At 42.0% G+C, this 25,211-nt stretch overlaps 1 protein-coding gene across 1 annotated transcript in view; it reads left to right on the top strand.

Annotated features, from left to right (window-relative positions):
* sdc2 (syndecan 2) overlaps window positions 1-25,211 on the top strand; it is a 44,654-nt gene that overhangs the window by 15,083 nt on the left and 4,360 nt on the right. The window contains exons 2-4 of the mRNA XM_019269654.2: window positions 21,012-21,126; window positions 21,900-22,072; window positions 23,845-23,974. Coding sequence (XP_019125199.1) covers window positions 21,012-21,126; window positions 21,900-22,072; window positions 23,845-23,974 — 418 coding nt within the window. The remainder of the gene's footprint in view (window positions 1-21,011; window positions 21,127-21,899; window positions 22,073-23,844; window positions 23,975-25,211) is intronic.

The raw sequence follows: 25,211 nt of genomic DNA on the forward strand, positions 1-25,211 counted from the left end.
AACACACATGAACGCCACCGAACATCCAAACACGCTCCAGATTAGGCCTGAGGATGATGGGATCAGAGATCACCACCTGCCCATCCTCTCCCGTCCTCCCATCCTTCCTTCTGTTTATCTCAGTCATAATTCCTCTGACTTCTTTCATTAATCTTTCTCACCGTCTCTGCCTCTTTTAAAAAGCCAACACATTATCCCTGCACGTTTGCCTCGACTCAGAGGAGGATTTATCCCTGACCTTCACTTTTCTTTTTTTTTTTAAACAACATCCTGGTCCTTATTTATTTATTTTTCTTTCTTCCTACACTTTTTCTCCTCCATCACTCCCATCACTCCATCATGGCTACATGCCCCTCACACTCCCTTGAGTCCAAATCCTCTTAAGGAAAAGGCCTGGATGGGAATTGAATCGCTGCGCCACAAGGATTGAACCAGATCAGCCAACAAAGCGGCAAAATCGCTCTCCTCCCTCCTTCCCCCTCCTCCTCCTCCTCGCATGCCTCTGCCCCATCTGCTTCTCTCTCTCGCTCTCCCCTCTGGCTTTCATCTCAGCTGATAAAGGCCTATTTGTCAGAACTGGCAGCAGTGAGAGATTGGCCTCCTGGATGGAGGAATGTGGCACATCATCTTTTTTTTCCTGCACGCTGATAAGTGCATAAATGGCCATATGTATTAACGGGCATGAAAATATGTCGTACTTGATTTCAGATATTTGGTTAAGCGAGATGACTTCGGACTCTCGGTTTGTCTTTGTTATGATCGCCGACAGAGCTCAGTGCACTTATAAAACACAGAGATGTGAGAAAAGAGGCCAAATATAGAAATACTCAATGTGTGTGAGGTACAACACAGTTCAGTTCCCGTCATGGGGACAAGGCATTCGGTAGTTTAAATGTTCTTGTTGGAGTCTTTTCACTGGTTGTCTGGGTGCACACTGAGGTTTATGGTTTTTGATCATTGATTTTGATTTTTGTTGCAGCTTTAAAAATTGATGCATTGGCATTATTCAATGCTTTTTTTTTTTTGGCTTTTGAATATATTTAAGCAATAACAGAGGATTCAACAGGGAAGCCAACAGGGAAGCACGCCATCTACACCAGAGCCATGCAAAGTCCAAGCCAAGCATGTGTGTTGTCAGAGTGATGGTGCCTCATGTATTTGCTTGTGTATTCTTCTGAGTCTGTGTCCTAATGTTGTATTACTATGTTGAGCTTTAAGGGCCACCGTACCTCCTCCTGCTCCAGTCCATCCTTTTATCTGTTGTGTTTTATGTGGTGAGGAAGACATGGGGCAAACTTTGACCCCTCCAGTCCTCCAGAGAGCTTTCATGTAGTGGTGTTAATGATCTGGCAATGAAAAGCTCAGACTTTTTCCACTTCTTTTCTCAGCAACAGATCGCTTAGAGACGCATGTACAGTACACACCGAGAGACGCTCAGATGGGGAAACAAAGAAGCAGGACTATATTAAACTTTTAAAAAATGGTTCCATACTTGTGCATTCATGCACACACACTTTCTTGAGCATGTACAATGCAACATGCAGTCGTGCACACACACACACACACACACACACACCTTTCTGGGAATTTTTATAACACACACAGGCTCTTAAAAGGCAGAGTTGATGGAAACCATGCCCTTCCATTGACAAAGTGACAGAGAGAACCAGACTGTGTGAGGTGTGACAGACGTGTCCTGTGACATGGAGCACTCGTGGACTGTGTAGCCGGCAGCAGAGACCGCTAACAATCCAGCTGCTCCACAAAGAAGCAGTTTATATAGCTGATTATCTTTGTTCCCTCTCTGTGCCTCTTATACTACAGATTGATTTTAATTTACGTCCTCTCATTTGACTCACTTAGAGTGAATTGACCCTGCACCTTGATTGTTATAAGACAAGTTGATTAGCTTAGCTTTTAGTCTGGAGCACATGATCTGTGATTAATGCCATTCAGCCCCTCTTGAGCCAGAAACTATGCACATGCCATTGTTTCAAAGATTAAGGGCACAGAGTTGAAAACACTTAACAGTCCCCCCCTTTATGTTACATTATGTGCATGCCGGAGGTGGTACAGCTAATAGGAGAGCGAGGACAGAGCGTCTGAAGCAGCACTGCAGCCGATTCAAGTCAAAGAACGCTGGGTGTACGCCGTCCTCAGCATGTCATTTACATGAGCAACATTTGGCAACACTCGAACAACTGCTGAGTTCAAGAACAAAGAGTGCAAGTACAAAGCATGCACACGCCTCATGGAACAAATGCACACACATAAGCAAAGCCTAATTATAGTGATAGGTTTCAAACAACAACACATTCCAGTTGTGTGTGTGTGTGTGTGTGTGTGTGTGTGTGTGTGTGTGTGTGTGTGTGTGTGTGTGTGTGTGTGTGTGTGTGCATGCTTTGTTGACAAAGTGCAGTCAGTGGTGGAGAACACAGAGCTCTGTCTGACCCCGTGTGCCTTTCAGGTGATTACGATACTAATATATTATGTATCATTTGTGTGTGTGTGTGTGTGTGTGTGTGTGGTAATCTTACTACTACATATAAAACACACACACACACGTACTACTAAATTAGCATGTGCACACAAACATTCATTTCAGTTGGCTGGTCCAGCAGCAGCAGCACCTTTTGTTAGTGCAGGAGCGGTTGATGTTGCAGGCCTGCTGAGGCTTGAAAGACTGCATTGATCTCTTTCCAGAGCACTGACTGACACCCTGACGACCTGATGGAGGTGTGTGTGTGTGTGTGTGTGTGTGTGTGTGTGTGTGTGTGTGTGTGTGTGTGTGTGTGTGTGTGAGTGTGTGAGACAGAGGACTGTATATGTACACACTGTATGAAGAGGTCAAAGCAACAGTAAAACTGTATAGTTTGTGTGTTCACAAACGTGTGGCAGCCTTATGTGTTAACGTGCTCATGTGTATATTTATATATATATATATATATATATATGTCTATCTATGTATATGACGAGCTGAGGCTTATATAACAAACAGATCTCAGCCAGGAGCCAATTATTGTTGAATAACGGAGGCTATATTTATGTAGGGATATGCTTCATACTGTAATCAAATATCATGACAATAATTAATCTGATAATCAATGTGATATGCTGAGTTTTTTTTTTTTTTTTTTTTACCTCCTGCAGATAACAGAGAGTTGAATCAAATAGCCACTTTAAAATATTTCTATGGATATGATATGAATCACACAGTCACACAGTTGTTTGTTGGCGATGTGGCAAAGTCAGACCACGAGTCCCAAAGAGAAGTTTGAAATAAAGCTGGAGGCGGGATGCATTACATTTGGAGTCCATGGTTCATGTTGGCAGCACGTCACAGCAGCAGCAGTTAATGCTTCTGGCTCGGAGAGCTCATCATTTCCACAGATGAAGAGGAAGTGGTCAGATATCAAAGTCAAATGCCAAGAAGTGCAGATATGTTTGCCAGTGAAGCATCCATGTCACCGCTGTGGGTCAGAGGACACAAGCGTCCGTAACTGGAGACTTCCTCATCAGGAGGAGACGCTTGTGTGTGTGTTTTACACACATTTCATTTTGAAGAAAGCTGTGAGAATTTGGTTTGATTTATTTATCTACCCAGGTTAGCACATTTACTTCTCAACTTATCAACTAACATTTCATTTGGGTAGTCTGCCTACAGATTATAGTTTATAGAATGTGTAACATTTCAGGTTTATTACTTGAGATTCAGCATCTGTTTGCGACGTTCCACTGCTGTGGTTCACGTTTGATGGGGTTCAGGCAGAGCGAACATGTTGGTTACAGTGTATTCATGAATCGTCACGTACGCTCTCGTAATGTGTTAAAGCTCGACAGACAAAGCAGATCTGTAGGCGGACTATTCAAATAAAAGGTTGCTCAACTTTGTTTAAATATATCCCGGTCTCTGCAGGAGAAATATTTTTATGCAAGCAAAAGTCAGCAAGCTTATTAAAAAAATCCACTTGAACTGTGCTAATATTATTCATGATCTGATTTCATTATTGGTTAATCTGTCGATTGTTTATTGATGAATGGTTTCATCAAAGTTTCCATCACAACTTTCCAGAGCCCAGTGTGATAACCGATGATGTAAAACAAAGAAAAGCAGCAATATAAATAACTCTTAAGAAGATGCCACATGCATATAACATTATTCTGATCATATATAAAGAATACAGGACCATAAGCTTGATTCTGAGCCTCCACAAATAAAGATTTTCCATCCATCCTCCCCCTCTTAGCAGGCCGGTCCAAGGACGTGAGATAAAGAGAGAGCTGTTTTCTCTCCTGCACTCCCTTACAGATGGTCTTGGCATCCTCTGTAAGTATCCCTCCTTCCCAGCTTTAAAACCAGGAGACTCTGCCTTGCCTGTCTGTCGGCTGCTGTCAGCAGCTGAACACAGCAGCGCTTTAGTTCTGGGCCACATGCTACTCAACCGAACCCTGTATACGCTCGCATCAAGGGAGCAGGAAGCCTGTTGGCACAGAGAGGCAGATAACAGTCACACATGCATTTAAATAGAGGTTGATGTATATGCACACATTCCTGCCCACTGAACTGAGTATTACATAGCAGGCCTGAAAGATGAGAAGTCTCTTACAGGCAGCAACAGCTCTATACTCTCCTTTCTCTAATGCACACTGCAGCTCCTTTGAGAATACCTGCTATGTTAACGGCATAACTATTAATTTCCTGCTCCTGCACAGACGAAAGGCCGGGGTCTCGTATAGTGAGCACCTGTGGGCTAAAAGTTAAGCTAAGTGAGTATTAATGTGATGCAGGTGAACGGCTGAAAATCTGCTGTTTCAGGGCTGAAGAGAGAAACGAGCGTTACACGGATAGAGGGCTGGATGCCTGATTAGTTTTCCCATGTTATATTTAGAAAGTGAGTGAATGAAGGAGGGTCACTGAGACCTTTTTGAGAGAATATGCTTTTGTTACGATGCTAATGTTCTCCCAGGGTTAAGTGGCCACTGCAGGCTTAGTCATTTTCAGACATGATTTGACGGAACAGGAGCGAAAAAAGAAAGAGAGGAGCTCTTTAGTCCAGCTAAAGGTTGCCATGCGGGTCAGCGGTGGCTGTTAATTAAAGGAACAAAGTGGCGATGTGAAATGAAAAAAAAAAAGAGTGTCTGTGTCAGCTGGATTCGTCTTTACCCGAGACTTTTAAAAGACCGCCCTGTCTGTTGTCGGCTTGCTTCTCTTCATCCTCAGCCTGTCAGCTGCTTTGAAGAATGACTGTGAGACTAACACAAACACATGCACTCCCCAAAGTCCTTGATGGCCATAAAAGCTATTTTGGGAAAATAAAATATAGTAACAATATCTAAGTAATAATCCAAAGTGACTTACAAAAAAGGAAACAATGAAGGTGCAGTGTGACATGTTAGTGCAGCAATAAGTACTGCTCACATAGAATCATTTTCCAGTTGTAGAGATGGGTAGATTTATCATGTCCAGTTGTTGGTAGTGTTAGAGAGGAGGTCCTCTCTGAAGAGCTAAGGAGGTGTTTGAAGGGACAGAGAGAGAGACACCCCTGATCTGTTAGGACGTTCCACCAATGGGGACAACAGATGAGAACAGCTTGGACTGTCCTGAGCTTACAGGTGGCAGAGCCAGGCGTCGCTCATTGGAGGAGGTAACATATGACGTTGAAGACCTGGAGACTACTTTGTAGTCAGCATTAGTTAATGCGGGCTGCTACAGGTAGCCAGTGGAGCTCAATGAGCAGCGAGGTAACATGTGACCTTTTGGGTTGGTCGTAGACCAGGTGAACCGCCGGGTTCTGGATCATCTGAAGAGGTTTCACTGTGGAGGCTGGGAGACCCTTCAGGAGGACGGTACAGTAATCTAGTCTGGAGATGAACACAGACTAGTGTTGAGTAGCATGTCATGGAAACGTTACCTGGTCTAAACTTTAGTTTGATGTGAAATCAATGTATCAGTGTAAAAAATCAGTGTAAAAAGTGTCAGAGATTACAGAGGATTATAACCTGTTACACTGTTTGAAATACCTCTCAGCGCTCGCACAGCGTCAGTTTAGAGCACCAAACAGCACACTGACACAGTTACCACGTAGGTGGTGAATATAGTGCAGCATTTAGCCAGATATTTCTCTGTGGAGCTGGTGGAGACCAAAAAAGAGAGTGAACTCTTGCAGTCAGCAGGCGGCTGTGACTCCAGATGGATGAGAATGAAACTGTTAGAAGTGTAAATATTGTAAATAAGCAACTTTATTCAGGTGTCAGGATAATGAGACATGTGCACGGTGTTGATAGAGGTTGGGGAAGTTTGGGATTAATCATTGATTAGGCAGTTTGGGGATCTTCTCTTCCGGAAGAGGGCTGAACTGTTTGCAAAACTTCCTTCCATTCATCAGCTCTTGTTAAACAAACGCTGCCTATCATTCATACAGCTGCTCACATTTGTGTGTACTTTTCTCGACTCCATTTTGAGTCCCTGTGAGTGGTTCAAGCCTCTGATATGTGGTATTCATGATATAGGCTGTGCTATCACTTCCAGCTAAATGGAGAAACTCCAGATTGTTCCCATGCTGCGCCTTAGTGCTTTCGGGTTATTTGAGACTTTGAGATACAGAATATGAAACCTGTTTTATATAATGCACTTAAATCTCTCTCACTGTGTTTGCTCTTCTCTACACCACTCAGCTTTTCTCTTAAGCTTCATATTTCTCTCCTGTCTGGAGGGAAGAAAGCTGTCGTGCTGCAGCAAATCTTTCTGTTTCCCCCCTCCTCAGCACCAGAGATGACTGGAAGGTGAAGCCCTTTTCCCAGTGTCTAGAGTTTCACAGCTGACAAAGAATCTAGCCTTTCCCGAGTGTATCAGAAGCCGTTTAACGGAGCTGAGGAATTTTTCTCAATTCCCAACCGGTGGACGGGTGCAAGCGGGGAGGCGTACAGGGAGGGAGGAGAAGGGGAGCAGCAGAGCTCTTTAGGCCTGGGAATCTGCAAAGCTTCTTCTTGTGCAAAAGGCTGAAAGAAAGCCAGTTACGGTCCATGAAGCTGGATACCACAGCACTGAGGTATTCTCTAAATAGGGCCATGTTGAAGCCACATGAGCTCCACATTGTTCCCGTCTTTATGAGTTCTGGCAGCACTGAGGGAGACGTTTCACAGTGAGAAGGTTTACATTAACTTTACATTAAATCTGATCAGGGCCTCTCGAGAGCCACTTGACAGGATCCTTTAATTAGAGCGGTGAAATATTTAGTGGTCTGAGATGAAGTAAATCAGCTGCAGCATGTGAGAAAATCCGTATTCTTATACTGATGCACAGATACACTTAAAATGTTGTTTATTCACGTCGTTTTAGCTTTGTCGGTGCTTGCATATTTAATTGTAACCTTCATTAGCCTCCGACAGGTGCGGGTGTGAGTGAGACAGCCATCATTGTTCACTCTTGCCCGTCAGCGGTCTGTCAGCGTGTGTCTGTTTTTCTTGGAAACCATGAAATTGACTTTCTTCCTGTCGGGAAGCAATACTGCAAGGGAGGAAATCATAGCCACTCCATGTTGTGTCTCGCTCGTCTGTGGGAAGGGAAAAACAGAGGAGCATGTGGTGCTGGTTCAAAAGCAACACGTTATCGTAGGCCGGGTTACACTTTCTCCCTGTGTGCACTGTTTGTATGGTATGAAATGACTCAGAAAGTTCATCATTCTAGTTCCTACCCTGTCTGTCAATCAAAACCCCCCCAACAACCACCAGGTTTGTGTCATGATGCTCTCTCTCTGCCTCTGTGGGCAGAAAATACTCATGTTGTGGTGTAGAGGTGGCTGATCTGTCACATATTTCAGAAAGTCAGTGTTATTTGCTCAGCAGTAAGAGGCCTGGATGTCCACTGAGCAGCAACACTCACAGAAACGTCTGCTGGTGCTGCAGTCTTAGACCGTTTCTATAAATCTTTATGGGGACATAAAGTTGTGCTAATGCACCCGTAAAAGAACGGTCTCATCCTTTTAACAATAGTGTGCAGGGCAGGGCCAAGGGAACAAAAGAGTTGCTCATCTTTTCAGCAACATTCTCACATCCATGTCAAAGTCTTGTCGGCCTCGCATCTTGATATTTATAAAATCTAAAAAGAGAAGCATTGTGGCTTTGAATTCTCAATATATCATATTGTATCTATATATATCCTATGTAATTATGGCAATGATCCGGATGTCAAACCACAGCTTCCAGCATGCATTCTGACCGTACACCACCTGCAAAACAGTCGGGAGTCCAAGTAGCGTAGTAGCTGGTGGAGACATTCAAACATCAAGCCATTGAAGAGTCACATGTTTTTACTCAGGAGCTGGCAGACCAGACCAGGACTAAAAAATAACACAAGTTATTATTGGAGCAGCACTCTGTTTCAGACTGTGTTTGAGAACAAGAAGTTAATCTGTTGATCTTTTACTGAGAGTTTGTGACTTTCTTTGTTTTCTGACTTCTCTTTGTGGTCCATTAATTTAGACTCGAGACATAAACCTTTTAAAACTGCTCAAAGAACATAAAGTATGCTTTAAGTATACTTTTTCTTTCCTTAAACTGTCCTGTAGTTTTTAGCAAACACGGGACTAAACAGTGTTTTTGTTGGTGATCGTCCTCAGAAGCAGATAAATACACATTTGGCGTGCTCATAAGTATTTTTGGTGGCAGGATGGTTTGATAGGATACTGTATATGTGGGACTGACTCAAAATAAACTACAAGGCCCATGCTGATTGTGATAAAGGTTTTTGGGTAACATTATCAGGTTAGTCAGTTCATTTTTGTTTTGCTCCTTTCATGAAATCTGTTGAGTAGATAGATTTTAAAAAATTGCAAACAGCAGAGTGTGTTGCAGACACCTTGGCCCCCCCGCCCTTATGAAGGGGCTTGAGCCCTGTGGAATGTGGCGTATGCCTTTCTGTGTCAGACGGCCGTTTGTTTTGGAATAGGAGACGATATGAATCTGAGCCCAGTGCACCCACATGCTCAGCTTGTGCTCAGGTTGTTGAAGGGGGGCCTTTCACCTACCGAGGCAACGTGATCTAATCCTTTAGGAGCCGGGAGAGGGGGTGGTATGAAATTTCCATAGGATTTTATGGAGTGTTGAGCCTCTGAATGAAATCAGTGTTTATTAGAGACGTCATGTTGTCACAAAGTCACATTTTCTTAGATTTTGTTTGGAATTTACTGCAAGCTATTTAAAGTTTACATGTAAGATAGGTCGCATGTGGGCTTCTCTTCTGTCTTGTATAGCTGAAATGCACTCTTTGAACTTTATTCAGATATTAGGTCAGAAGCAAAAACAAGCAGACAAGCTGACAGTAAATGTCAACTCCAGACTACCGTGCTCTCTTTATCTCAGTCGCACTCTTTTGTATTTCCTCTCTCTGCTCTCTGTCTGTCTGCTCTCCCACACATACACACACACACACACACACACACACACACACACACATGCACACACATGCTCATGCACACAGCGACTGTTACCTACCACATCTCAGCTGGAGTAGCTCCAGACCTTAAGGGCTCAGAGAGAGTTTGATTTGTGTTGACTTCCTGCAGGAACTCCCCCTCTCCTCAGCCCGCGGCTCAAAGACTATCAATTAGTTCCTTATTATGATCCCTGGGAGGGCAATAAAAGTTAGAGTGGGTTCAAAGAGCACAAAGACAGACAGACACACACACACACACACACACACACTCTCTCTCACACACACACACACACTCACACACACTAACCTTTTTTGGCCTGTAAGAGTTACAGTTTGGACATCCTCTCACAGTCCTGTAGGTGGTTGTTACTTCCTCTTTTTACATTTTCCAAACAAATCTCACCACCCACACATCTGACTCACACTGACCTTTTGTCTGTCTATCTTACTGCCACTTTGCTCACTTTACCAGCAGGTTTTGGTCATGGGGACAGATTTAATGTTTGGGTGTCGCCAACTCCTCGTTTGTCCTGTTTCTCTCTGTCTCTAATAACACCACCATCACAGATCCAGCTGTTATTCGAACTTCTTCCACGAAGGCAGCAGCTGTCTGCGCCGTTGATGGCCTGAATTCAGGGAAGCCAATTTGCCGCCCTATATAGCCATCATACTCTCCCGGACTGGTCTTCTCCTGTCACTCCTCTCCTACTGTCCACCTCTCTGAGCATCAGGGAGGCTCTTGTTCCCTTTCCTCTGCTTCCTGTTCACAGTCACAGCAAAGTTACAAAGTGAGAAGGTTCTAGGAAGTTCTGTTTTGACTATTTTTAAATCTCATTTGAAGATTTTCACAAAATGGAAAAAAACCCAAAAAACTGCAGGATGGTTATTTCGAATCCTTCCTGAGAAAATGTGCTAGATCCCTCTAAATGTCAGCGTAATGAGCCTCAGACGGGGTATCATGATGGTTAAGAAACCAGCCAGAGGTGCAAAATCACAGCCGCAGCCTCCGTCAGAACACTTTGTTCTTCTATTTATTTTACATTAAGGTTCAGAAATGTAATTCACTTTAACAGCTGAATGTGTTATCATGTGTCTACAGAGCGTACTCTTTAGTTTCAGCTTTACTTAGTGTTAGGCACGCAGAGTTTTTACACCTAAATTGATGCTTTTTCTTCTGCCCTCCATACAAGTATAGGTGCTAGCTAAGCAGCGAGCTACACACTCTTCCATTATAATAAAGGTTACAGGCAGCTCCATGAAGGTTCTGCTGGAAGGATTTGGAAAATACATAGTAGTACAGTTAGCCTAACAGTATTTGCAACACATTAGCCACAAACTGCAAGTATAAGAGCTAGCTTGGTTAGCATCAAACGTCTCAAATTAACAGTTAAACTGTAGTTTTATAAAAAGATTTAATTATTTTGTGGGACTAGATAAGGAAGGAAGTTGTAGTTGACTTCTTTCTTCACATTTAGGTCCAGTCTTGTATTGTTTTTTATTAAACACGATATGTTTTCTTCATAATCTTTAAAGTACAAATGAAACTCTCCCATTTAAATCACCATAATAAAAGCTGAACTGCTGCATAACTGTCTCACTGACAACAAACGATACTATCCTGTGTACATACAAAATGGACAATCAGAAATACACTTCCCATGGTGCAGTTCAACAAGAAACATCCAATCAGAAAGCTTAAAATTCTGCTCTGCAAGCTGCTAAATTATATGCTTAACTAGAAAAATTTAAAAAGAAATTTTGAGTGTGCCTGACTCTGGCCCCGTCTCCCCCATACATTACACTGGGGAACAATATGAAAAAAAAAATTCTGCTGAATTAGATTTTTATGCTGATTAAAACTAAAAGTGGCATGCTGATTCTAAAATTTAAGTCAGTTCTTTTCTAGCACGTCAAGTTTTTTCTCCTCAGTTTACCCTCCAGATAAGCAAAGTTCCACTGATTAGCTGTAGTAACACTTGTAAGCTGATTACGATTGGACTTGGATTGAGTCAGTGCGGTGAGAGGTGTGTGCAGCTCCCAATAGGTCAGTACTATCAATATCTGCAAACAGAAAGCTAGCATAGTAGAATGAAGAGGATTTGTGCTGGCTTTCCTCTTAACCTTGTAACCATGGGCATACCTTGTAAGTTCTATTTGGTTTGATGCTGTTTTTGTAGTTTTCAAGCTTGTAACTATTCCATCTTAGTGTTTGATTTCCATAGGTATATATTTCCTTTGTTCCACATCATGTCTGCTCCTGCTACTTCTCAGCGTAAATGCCTAAACAACCCTGACTCCTTTTGCTATATTTGTGCTAGTTTCACCATTCCAAGTCAGAGGAAAGCAAACATCAGTGCATTTGTCAAACAAGCATATTTTGCATATTTTATTAAGTAAAACTTGGTTATCAAGACAAGCCATGGGCTCCTTACAAAGTGTGCAAGCAGTGTGTCCAGAGTTTACGGATCACGTGAAAAGTTGGCATTTGGTATCCCCATGGTTTTATGAGAGCAAAAAGATCATAGCACAGACTTTAACTTTTCTTTAGTGAAAACAAGCACATATCTGTTAACCACAGTATTTTTCATATTTTTTAAGAAACCGGGGATCCTATAGTTAAAAAACTTGACGTAATAGAGAAAAACTGAGATCAGTTTTGGATTCCGCACCCAAAAATGAGTTAAAAACATCTGTCAAACCTAACTTAACAGTTCCCCAGTGTTATTATTGACACTGCTCACCAAATCCAGTATTAATACAACAAGCTGTGTCATCATTGCCTTTTTAATGGGCTCTTATTTTGAAGGGTGTGTGTGTGTGTGTGTGTGTGTGTGTGTGTGTGTGTGTGTGTGTGTGTGTGTGTGTGTGTGTGTGTGTGTGTGTGTGTGTGAAAGAGAAGGATAAAATGGCATTTTAATTAAAAATGTAAACTAAGTTGGAATAATCAAAGATGGTGGCAAAATATCAGCCTATATGATCTGTTAAACATATATGGGATCACTGTGGAAAAATACATTTAGAATCAGCTCGGTCCACTCTACCCAGTTTGGGGTAGGAGGACCCCCTTCTGTCCTGCAGTGATGAAGTCCAGGCTGTGGAGGAGGCAGCGGGAGGAAGAAGGGAGTGGGCTTGTGGAAAAGAGTTTGGTTTGTTGACAGCAGAGCGAAACATTGCAGAGCACAGTTGCTACCTACCAGACTGTGTTGCTGTATTGACCTTGTGTATGGATCTGTGGCAGGCCAAGTAGAACAGATAAAGTGAAAGCCAGCAGGCCAATCTGCCACCTTTACTTTGTTAATTAGGGATTAACAGGCTCTTTCTCTGCCTCTCTCATCCCCTCCCCTCCCTCTCACAGATTATTGAGTTCTCTTTAGATGCAGATATTTGTTTGTCTGCTTGTGATAATGAGAACTGATTTCTTTCACACGACTGAACAAAGCAGACAATGCAGTGCACAGACTAAGGCGATCACAGTATGCATATGAAGAGCCTGCAGTGTGTCAGGACTGCAGTGAACATGGTCTTAAAGTTTGTGTTGATTATGAATATTAGATACGATGATTCAGTTGAGAGTGATAGAAAAGTCTGGCACATAACCTCCTGTGAACATTAATAATAGGTTTATAACACTGTAATGTAGGCTAGCTGTGTGTATTAATGTGTTTGTCAACTGTTAGTATTTATTAATTGTTTCTGTGCTGCTTATTAATGCTGAAAAAGGGGACATATAATATAGTGCTGCTACATTTAGACAGAGCCAGGCCAGCTGTCTCCACCAGTTTTCAGATGCTGTAGCTTCATGGACAAATTTTGAGGTGGTGTGGTATCGACATTCTCGTTTAACTCTTGACAATAAACCAAACAGGTGTATAACCTAACATGTCAAAGTATTTATTTTAAATGGACCCAGAGGATGTTTGAAAATGAAAATTTGTCTGTTATATTAATACCACCTGGCCAGGTCAGTTTCTGGTGTCAGTGCATTTACTGTAGATGCAGAGATATTGTTATTGATGCCTTGTAGTCTCTACAGTAAGCCATTCAGAGGATGTGTTGCTTTGTAGTGTTGTCTAAGCTCCTTATAACTCTGAGGTAGATTCAAGGAAGTAGTTAATAAGCAGAGACAGCAGCAGACGAGTGAAGGAGGATCACGGGCACTGTCCGTCTGTCTGCTGGCCTCCCGTGCACTTTGTTTTCCCCGTCTCTCACTCCTGCGTCTGCGTTATGATGCACGTCTGCGTATTCGTCTCACGCCTCCGAGATGTGAGAGCTGGATAAGGGTTTGTGTGTTGGCACACGTGTGTGTCCCATGGGTTCTTTTCATGGACACACAGATGTTCGTGTGTGTGTGTGTGTGTGTGTGTGTGTGTGTGTGTGTGTGTCTGCATTCCTCTGAGGAACATTTCCCCTGGTCTGACTTGAGCTGAGCTAATATTTGTTGTGTTAGAAGTGAGAGCAGTGTGTCAACAGTAGGAAGTCAGGAGCCTGCTGGGTTCGTTCAGATGACTCCATTTTCCTCCAATATATCTTCACCCCGCATACATCTCTTATAGAAAGAAGGGAGAGATGCAAATATTACACGGACACACATGCACACACACACACTGTAAGCACATACACACCCGGTGCCTTTCAAGCGTTGCTAGGCACGGACATGGTGATCCTGACAGGTTTTTAGCAGAGCATCCTCCAGGCTACAGGATTGTCTGCCCCTCTTTCCCTCCTCTCCCTCTTTTTGTCTACCTACAGCTCTCACACTCTGCTCTCCTCAATCCCTCCTTTTCTGTCATGTATGTTTTGTCCAGTCTCTGGGTCCACAGGTCAAACAGACGGACTGACAGGGAAACACAAACAGACAGAGTGTGGAAGCTGCCCTCCCGCTGGCTTATTAGTTCATTAGCAGGCAGAGATGCCAGCGACGGCAGCTCTTCTCAAAGATAATAAAAGGAAAGTATAGGCTACTAGCTCATTATGGCATCTCGCCCTCCTTCTTTCGCTTTCACTCGCTCCCTCCGTGTTGCTCCCTCTATCTCTCTCTCTCTAGCTGCCTCTCAGCTTGGTCAGACCATGTAGGATCTGCTTGTTAAGATGGCCAAATTAGGCTGCCTTTGTGTGTTTGTGCAAATATCCATATGTGCCCTTGAATGTGACTGAGCATGGGAAGGTTTTACCTGTTATTCACCCCGATGGTGAAAAGAGTCAGATAGCTCTAACAAGGCCATGCCAAGGCACATGGTGACCAGAGGAAAAATGTAAAGTCTAAGAGCTGAGTGCTCTAAAGTTTGCTCTCATGAATATTTTTTTGATTATGTAAAGGGTCAGATTTCTTATATTCAATGCCTCTGTGACTACAAGGAATAAACATATATTAGTAAATGACAAAGGCCTCCACATGTGATCAGTAGTAAAATCACTGTGCTGGCAGCATCTAACTAGGTGAAGCACTGCCCCTGGTGTACTACACCTCTTAAAGTGTCACTGAGAACTGCAGCTAAAATTCAGTTCATTTCAACTTTGAGGTACCACTGACAATTCAAAGAGCAGCCTATGAGACAACAGCTGTATGTGACGTAGCCTAGCAACAACACATGCAACAGTACAAACATACCACAGGCTCACTGCCACACCCCGCAGACTGAACTAAGAGCATCTTCAGACATAGTGCAGAAATGACTTAGCAGACAAAGTAAGGCTGTAGCAGCAAAACCAACAAAGAGTATTGAACTGAAGACAGGTTTGATTCACTTCTTGTAAATGACTTTATCTGGAAGAAAGAGTGAGCTGTTTCTCTCAAATGTTATGACGTCTCACTTTAAGTTTGAAAAGATGACTGATGTGACTGTTTCAGTGGACACTGAAGCTGAGCCCAGTTGATTAGTAGATCATCCAGACACTTAACCACTGTACAGTTATTAAATAGGACTTTAAAACTCTGGAAAGTTATAAAAGACAATCATTTTATGTTGTGTTGTAATGATTGTTGGGTAAACAGTAGAAATGTGGCGTTCTCATGACAGAGCGATCTTGTCTGGTCTTGATCGTGATGGATGACGCTGCATTGTGTTGTGGCAAACGTTGAGCTGGTTAAACTTCACAGAACAAGATGAACACAACAAAAACAATCCAAAACATAAGAGCTGACAAAACGACAGAGTGTGCAATAAAAAAATAATAAAAGGGAACCCAGACAAATGATAGGTCTACTATAAAAAAGTTTTTAAGGGGTGTGCTCTGTGTGTATGGACTTGTTTCTTACTTATTTTCTGTCTGTGTTGCTGCACACAGAGATGACATGACTCTTTGTGCACACTGTACTACACAGACTGTGACTCAGGGCATGTTGGTCTCCTCCCTCCTCTCTCTGAGGCGTCTTCTTATAGCCCACTGCGAGGTGTGCGGGCTGAGCTCGGAGAATGACACTTGATGAAGCAGGACTATCGTGGAAGGTTGAGCCTCATTTGTGAAGAGCGTCTGAGAACAGTCATGATAGTGAAGTCTTATGAGTGTTGGTATTAATAAATGATTTAGCACAGAGGCAGACACCAGTGAAAATTAAACAGGCGCTAAATATAATAAGTTATTAACAGATAGCGTGGATTATTGATTGATTCTGTTTCACTAATAAAGTGACAGATGGATCATAAAGTAGAGCATTTAATGATATGATTATGACATACTTTCCATACAGACTCCGCTTCCCAACAATGGTTAGGCTTACTATCAATACAGCAACTCATGATTACATTAGAGTAACTGCTGGCTTACTTCTTAAGATTCAATATGAAATCACTGCAGGTCTTAAAATTTTGAGAATAGACAGTGTAAGATCATTTTGATCTCTAAGCAGTGATGAGTCAGTAAACCTGTACTGTATAATAGATGTGATTCAGAAATAGTTCTCCATCATGGGAGACCGACCATTCATCGCCAAAATAAAATGATAAGTTGATCAATTAGATATTTCCAGCTTGATCCATTTCCCATTTTGACTCTGTTCCACAAATAATTCTACAGGACTTTTTTTTCAAATAATCTCCACTGCCACAGCGAAGCAGTCTTATAAACAGTGGGACATCCGCGAGGCTGAATCTGGTGCATCTAACTGGTTTTCAGCATCCAGTCTGCCTTGCTTGTTGGTGGATTGATGTCTGGTTCAGCTCTGGCTCTGTGATAAGAGCAGAAAGCAGAAACTACCTGTAAATGTCAGTGGAGTGATAAAGAGAGCAAAGTTTATCAGAGCCGCCGTGGACCAGCATGTGTGTTAGTGATAGAGAAAGTCAGCTTTATCAGGTTTATATTGTGTACACGTGTTCGCTGTGAGTCAGTGAAGTTTATCAACTTCAAACACACCATGTTCTCCTCTCAGATCCGTCCTGATTGGGTGTTGGGGTGTCGCGTGTTCAGCTGGACCTCTAATCCATGAACACTTTGTTCAAATTGCTCAAACATGAAGATTACAGAGGAGTCTGAAATAAACAGCTCTGTGCACTCATGTATACCAGAGCTCATCTGAAGGACACATCACGTCCCTGGATTTGGCTCAGTTGTCAATACTTGCCAAGAGGTAGACGAGAACATCCATGTCACTCTCATGTCTTGACGGGAATAGAAGGAGCCAATTAGCTTAGCATAGCTTAGCACAAAGACTGAAAACATATGGAAACGGCTAGCCCGACACATTTTTACACACATATGAATTACATGTTAATTCTGGTTTAGACCTGCTGGGAGGTGGTTTGTGTCTTTATGCTAAGTTAAACTAACCAGCTGCTACATGTAGCTGTACCTTCATATTTAATAAACATATTTCTAAAAATGTCTAACTATTTCTTAAATATTATTCCATATTTTTACATTTACATTTAGTCATTTAGCTGACTCTTTTATCCAGAACGACTTACAGAGAAAGGAACAATCACGGTACAGTGTGATAAGAAAGTGTTAGTGCAGCAGTAAGTGCTGGGACAATTCTTAAAGGGGTAGATCTATCATGTCCAGTTGTTGGTAGTATTGGAGAGGAGGTCCTCTCTGGAGAGCTGGAGGTCTTCAGGAGGTTTTTGAAGGTAGAGAGGGACAATCACGGTACAGTGCGATAAGAAAGTGTTAGTGCAGCAGTAAGTGCTGGGACAATTCTTAAAGGGGTAGATCTATCATGTCCAGTTGTTGTTAGTGTTGGAGAGGAGGTCCTTTCTGAAGAGCTGGTCTTCATGAGGTTTTTAAAGGTAGAGAGGGATGCCCCTGATCTGGTAGGAACTTCATCCATGTGGAGATATCTGAGAGGCAATCAGAGACCCATGCAGAGACCGAGGGGTCGTCAGGAGGAAATCATAGATACAGATGAGTGTCATCTGCATAGCAGTGGTAGGAAAAGCCATGTGAGCAGATAATTGGACCCAAGGAGGTGGTGTAAATATCAAAGGGGGCCCAGCACTGAGCCCTGGGGTACCCCTGTTTCTATGTGTAACACTTCTCACTGATCTTCGGTCTGTCGGGCTGCCCAACAATCTGTTTTGTTTGATGCTGCAGAGTTGTGCTCTGTCAATCAACCAGATTGATTGCAAACCTCGTAAACTCACTTTAAGTGTCATAAATTCACCTGAATGGATTTTGTATTTGAAATGTTTCAAACTGACTTTGAATCAGAAGTCACTATGATGTGAATATTTTCTGTTTTTCTTAGTTTGGTGATTGTGAAGTAAATATCTTTAGATTTTGAACTGTAGGTGGAACAAAAGCATATATTTTAGGGATTAAAATGGATTTTAGGAGCTTCTAATATAAATTGTTCACTACTTGCAACCATTGATTGAGAAGATAATCACTTGATTATGCTGCAGCTGTTATATTGCATCTGAAGAACTTCTCGGTTAAAGAAAAAAAAACTAAAAGCATAATTAGCATCATTATTGGTCTGTTTATTCATTTAACACGTCAGGTCAAAGTGTTAAATGAAGAGATCAATGTTTAATAGTTCTGAGGGGAAACTTCATTGTTAATATCTAAGCTCTTTATGCATTCCTTCACACATTTCCATACATGTCTGTGGGATGTCACGTTATGTACACTCAATTTCTCACTCTAGTGTGTGTGTGTGTGTGTGTGTGTGTGTGTGTGTGTGTGTGTGTGTGTGTGTGTGTGTAATCAGTGAATCAATGCTTGCATACATTTGTAAAACATGTTTACTCATGCATGCGTACGTGTGTGGCCTCTATCTCATTAGTGCCCTTTGTCACCATTTGATCTGTGGCCTCTCTCCTTTTGGTTCATTGTGCTCATATTGCCAATGAATTAAAGACCTGTGAACCACATGCTCCCATGAATTGGTTTTGCAGACTGTTGCACTGGAGGGGGGTTGTGTTTGGAGGAGAAGAAGGCAAGAAAGGTTAAGATAAAGTTGCTTTGAACAAATTCTCCCTTTGATCAGGCGGCTCTGCGGTGAAAGGCCTTTTCTTCCATAAGTCAGCGGCGGTTGAGAGACGAGAGATGGAGATACGTATTGTTCAGTTTCATCTCGCCCCTGTCTTTTTTTTTTTCTCTCTCTCTTTCACGCTGTTGTAAGCTGTGTGTGTATTCCCTGCTTTGTTATGGAGAGTGCCTAGCCTCTCTTTCATGACTCCACACAAACACACACATGCATATACAATGACTTAAAAGCACGACTGAACACACGTCAGAACGCTGGGAGAAACTGAAAATGAAACCGTCTTCTTTGTTGGTTCATCTATTAATTAAACGGAAAATGAATCTGCAATGACTCGGATAATTAGTTCATCACTGAATTCATTTATCAAGCTGCTTTCATGTCTGTAAATTGAATTTGTTTGTTTTTTTGATTGATAGTCAGACAAAATTATTTTATTAGGTTCGTTTTTACTTCAACCTTGACTTTATTGGGCAAATTGCAGCCAGTGGAAGCGCAGAAGACACACACTTGAAGATTAGATACATAAAACACGATAAAAAACACAAACTTATATAATAAAAAAATAGAAAACATTGACTGTTTAATCATGAAAACCATTGTAGTTGTAGCCCTGCAAACCCAAACAAAGAATGTCTAAAAAAGGCGTTAATGAGGAGTACAAATCATTTCTCTCCTCTCTCGCCTATTTTCCTGGCTTTCTCACAGCATGCCTATTCTTTGCAGTTAACAAAAGGCACTTATTTCCTGCCAAGCTAATTGATTATTTCCTCCAATCTGACTTCATTCAGCCCCGGGTTTATCAGTACAACATCCTCAGAGCAGACCTGGGACTGTAGCAACCAGTTTAATGGCTCCAATAGTCACAAACACACAGGGATGATATATTGTGGCCTCTCTCTTTTGTACTCTGTTTTTTCTAAAGCAGGACTATCAGTATAGAAGCTGACCACAGATTGGTGAATAGAGCTGAATGGGTGTTACCATGGATGCGTTTATAGCTATTCCAGTCACACACAATCGACAAAACACATAAATAGTTACGTGTACCGTACATACACACACATACACTTACATCAGCTGTAACATTCATCTACATCTGCAACCAACTTAGAGCAACAACTCCATTTTCTCAGCATACTTCTCATTAAAATCACTGCACCTGCAACTGTTTTTTTCAGCCAATCACTCCATTAAGCCGGAACACAAACATTCCTTCTGCTCAGGCTTGCTGTCTCGACGATGATGCTGTGGGAGGGGCAACGTGTTCTGATTGGACAGTCACCTGTGCGGCTGAGCTCCATTTAAGTCCTAAAATGAGGGCTTGTTTTTAGCCGTGTGTTTATCTGTGTTGATCTGTCGCTCCATCCACAGCTTTGGTCCAGATCAGTTATTGGATTCATTGCCATGAATTTTTAGGCAGTCATTCGTGGTCCTCAGAGGATAAATCCTTTGGTGATCTTGTGACTTTTCTTCTAGCGCCACCATAAGGATGACATTGTCTTTAGCGTAATATCTCAGCAGCTATTGTGCAGATGGTGATGAAGCTTGAAATGTCTCAACTAACAATGGATTCACTTCATCTTCCCTACACGATGTATCCCAATGACTCCCAGTGATCCCCTGAGTTTTTGAATTCTAACTTTGGTGATACATATACAGACATACAATTGTAACATTAGTTATCAAAAGGAAATCACATAGAATAACATAAATCTGTGTGCTTTGGTTGAATAGAGAGTTCAGAGATACAGTAGTTTTACAGAGTCAGAAACTATTAAATGACAGCAGAAAACAGAAGACAGCAGCAGTGATAAAAGCTTAGAACTGCTACCCAGGAGGACTTAATGTTTGCCAACAAGAGAAATAATCATAGACATAGAAGTGTTGGTCCCAAAGCAAAAAAAAAAAAAAAAGTTGTGATTAATGATTAAAATGCTGGAATAAAAACTTTCATATTCATCTTTAGCTGTCTGTGGTAAAAATGTGAATGTAGGCTTTGTGGAAACCTTGAACGTGTGAAAACAGTCAAAGGTTTTCACTTTGTGGATGTGATCTGGTTTAGAAAAAAAAAAATTCACATGGATTTCTATAAATAGAGATGTGTGATAAAGCCGTCATTAATCCTTGTCACCTTGTTATCTTGTTGTTTTGCAGATAGCAGAAGCCTCCAAGACTTCCTCTCAGGCTGATGACTTGTACCTGGATGACACAGGCTCAGGAGGTTACTACCCTGAAGATGATGATGACTTTAACTCAGCGTCTGGCTCCGGTAACACACACACACACACACACACACACACACACACACACACACACACACACACACACACACACACACACACTAGCATGCTCAGTAAGCAATTACCCAGAGGAGTGATGACATTTATTTAAGACTGCTGCAGGTGAGTTTTCTGAACACTTAAGTTTTTCCATCTTTCAGACAAAAGCTGTGCCATCACTCCCTCCTCCCTCTCTCTTTATCGCTCTCCTGTCTTTCTCCTCCTCTCTTTGTCTTTCTTTCACTGCCTTTCTCTTCCTCTCACTCGATTTGAGTTGAGATTGCCTTGTCACCCAGACCGCTGTGGGCAAGTGTGCAAATTTTACATCTTTTTTTTATTAGCTCCTCCACTCCACTTGCTTTAAGCACCTTTTCAGCACTCATTCCTTTTGTCAAACGTAACTCTTATTTTTCAGAGAGTCATATAACTGCAGTGAGAGAAGGTCACGCTAGGTGAAAAGAGACAGGACTGTGATCAATAGCCCGTCCAATATTGTATATTCACCCTATTACTCTGCTCTGCCACTCTGTATTCTGTAGGAGATTCAACCTGTAAATAATACATTACAATTAAATTCACGGTGTGGAGTTAAGTAAGACAAACTGTATGACTGTGGCCATTAAATATTGGTAACATGCACATACACATTGTACATAGTTACACATATACACAACAGATGTTTTACTGTAATTACTGTAATACCATTCTACACCACGCCCTTTAATAAAGACACATTATTTATCTGACGCTCTCTTTCTCGCAGGTGAAGGCGAAATTACGGTGAAGGAAACAGTGACTGTCAGTATGGTTTATATGGAGCCCAATGCCGCAGAACCCACCCAGGACTCCACCAAAGATTTCACCCCCAGGGTGGAAACAGCCACAGTCAGGGAAAGGGCCCGAGACAGCACACCCAGGAAACCACTCAGAACAGAGGTAAGAGGTGGAGCCCGACTAATACTGCATTTTTGAGGTATTTTTCTTTGGAGCAAGCTCTCGAACTCAAAGTCAGCTGGGACAGGCTCCAGACCCACCGTGACCCTGATGAGGAGAAGCGGTTACAGATAATGGATAAACCACTAGAATAAACATTGTGGAGAAAGTTCCCTTAATGTTGTTATGCCCTGGGCAGGACATTTTTTAGTTGATAAATAAACCTGTCTGTACTCTGTGGTGTGGTGGTGAAGATGGCCGATTTATTGGTACAAGTATCAAGAATTTCTGTACGGCGATATAGATGGGACAGGTTTGCTGTTTTAAGAGAGACAAGAGATGAATACTTATTCAGAAGTTTCTTTGTTTAATATGAAGCTCCATATGAAGGAGATGGTTAGCTTAGCGCAGCATAAAAGATGAAAACAGGGGAAATGGCATGCCTGGCTCTGTCCAGCAGAGACTCTGGGAAGTCGGTGTGCCCAGCAAAGATAGAGCGTGTTAATTAGTGAGGTTTGAATGTGCTGGTAGGTTGATTCTTTACCTTTGGACTGAGGCAGGCTAGCTGTTTCCCCCTGCTTACAGTCTGTGTGCTAAGCTAAGCTAAACATCTCTTGAATGTAGTTTCATATTTATCATAAGAAGGTATATTTTATTGTGACATTATTTAACTGATGGCGGCTCATTCATAACCCTCCTGATTGAACAGAGTGACACAGTACCTCTGTGTGGCTGATCCACTGTGTCATCAAATCCTCTGTAATATCTGCAGCTGCCAGTTGCTTTCAGGATAAAGATCAAGTGCTCACGTCAGTTCTCTCTCTCGTCAGTATGGAGGATTTACATCTCTCTTGGACATAATCACATATTCTGGAACTATCCCGGATCTCACTTCTGTGTTGCACTCTTACTGTACTCGATACTACATCTGTTTGGTGTTAGTCGTCAAGGTCTCGACCCATTAAGCCAAGCCTACCTGGCCCGGTTCCATTTTTTCCCTTCTGCCTCTGTCACCACTCCTTTAGCCAAATACACTGGGTCAGTTCCATTTTGGTCTTTTGCACCCTACTCTGATGTTACTGGATACATGGGCCCAGATCCATTCCAAATACTTTGCTACTTTTCCTGGACTCGGCTCACAAAAAAAACCTTGGGGTCACAAGGCTCTGTTTTCATTGCCTACTGTTCTTTGAGCCTCGCACTAATCTTTTTGGGCAATCTGGATTGGTTCCATTTTCTTCTCTGGCCTGCTTCTATCACATTTACTAGCCAGGTTCCATTTTGGTCCCCAGACTCTTAGTCTGACTAGACCTTCTTGCCAGATGGAGCAGAGAAATCCTCATGTTTTTATGAAAAGAATAATTAAACATTTTTAGAAAAACACTTATTTACTAAAATTGCCAGTAATCTGATTAAAATATTAACTGGAAACAGAGAAACAGCTAGCCTGGCCCATCACCCATCAGCACCATTAAATCTCATTATTTAACAGATTATATTTTGGTTGTTTATATCTTATTTGTTGTGGGACTATTTCTTGGCCACACAGTTACTTCCTCAAGTCTCTGCCGGGTGCCTGATATTTCACACTGTAGGAAATCACTGCACCTGGCCAAGAAATAGTGCTGCGCATAACTCCCTGTAAAACCACAAATTGTAATTTTTACAAGTAAGTTTTTGTACAGATTGTACAATGCCAATAAAGGAACCTTCATTATTTTATCCCTCCCTTCCTTTTTCCTTTTCCCTCTCCTGTCTACCCTCTTCTCATGCAGGCACCAGTGCCAGTTACAGAGGACATGCAGTGGAACCAGATGACTAGTACGACTAGTGCCCCCGGCTCACCCCAGGAACCCATTGAGGTCCGCTCTGAAAACCTCTTCCAGAGGACAGAAGTGTTGGCAGGTATGTGTCATAATAAAGTGAAAATTATACAGAAACATGCTCTATTAATATGACTCTAGTCTGTGTTCTAAATGAGGTACATGCTTCATATTTGTGCATTAGTTGGATGGTACAGCAGCCTTCCCACCACAGACAAAACTCAGATCTGATTCATTTTGCAGCCTGTAATGGAAACAGCCTTTCATTTGGATGCCTCAACAATAAATTGTTTATTGTGTTTATTTAGTTAGCCATCTTAAATTTGTATGCATTACGACATGTTGGCATATTTGTTGCAAACAACAAAGTCTCGTAAATCTCTGAAATATTTTCCTTAATGTCTTCCACCTGATCCACAAATAATGACTTTTAATAAAGTCCTTGTGCGTCCCTCTGTGGGACCTTGTAGAGTTCACAGCATTGCTGTTGTTGCTCACTTTGAATACATGAAAGAGAGCAGAAATGAAATAATCTGACTCAGAATCATTGCGCTCTCTGATGCTGTCTCTCTCTGCGTGTCTGAGGCAAACATTCATTGGCACCTCACTTTTACTTTGTTGTGATATCCATCTGGTGTGACAACACAGGGAATCAACATCAAGGACAAATCAGGAAAGCCTCAGTTAGGCAAGAACTCTGCTCACATCTCTCTATTGATTGTCTTTAGTCTTCTTTCACCATTTGTGTAATGTTCTTGGGTTGTGATAGAAAAAAAGAGTATTGGCAGTAAAAAGTCTTTGGATAAGCTTCATAAAATCTATCTAGGTCATGTTCTTCTTCTTCTTCTTCTTCTTCTTCTTCTTCTTCTTCTTCTTCTTCTTCTTCTTCTTCTTCTTCTTCTTCTTCTTCTTCTTCTTCACTTCTTCTTCGCCTCGTTCTCTTTACCTTTCTTCCAGATCATAACCATTATTCTTCATCTCCCATATGACTTCTATAAAAATAATTGCCCATAATCTAATTTTCATTTATTGGCTCTGCATTGCGTTACTGCTTCTTGCAGCTCAGCAGGCGGGGTGTGCGCCGCGATCTTTACCCATGGGGCCATCAGGCCAGTCAACATGTGGAAACCTGAAGTGGAGCAGAGGGCAGATTGTAGCACCAGCAGAGACCTTAAACAGATTAGGAAGCTATAAAGAACCTCATACAGACATAATTGTGAGGGAGAGTCCATGTGGAGAGTTAGGAGCATTAGTCAGGAGAGTCCAAGTCAAAGGTGTTTATTCAGATTTCCCTTCATGTGTCTGCAAGATGACAAATA

The sequence above is a fragment of the Larimichthys crocea genome, chromosome XIII (assembly GCF_000972845.2).
Source record: "Larimichthys crocea isolate SSNF chromosome XIII, L_crocea_2.0, whole genome shotgun sequence".
Classification (NCBI taxonomy): domain Eukaryota; kingdom Metazoa; phylum Chordata; class Actinopteri; family Sciaenidae; genus Larimichthys; species Larimichthys crocea.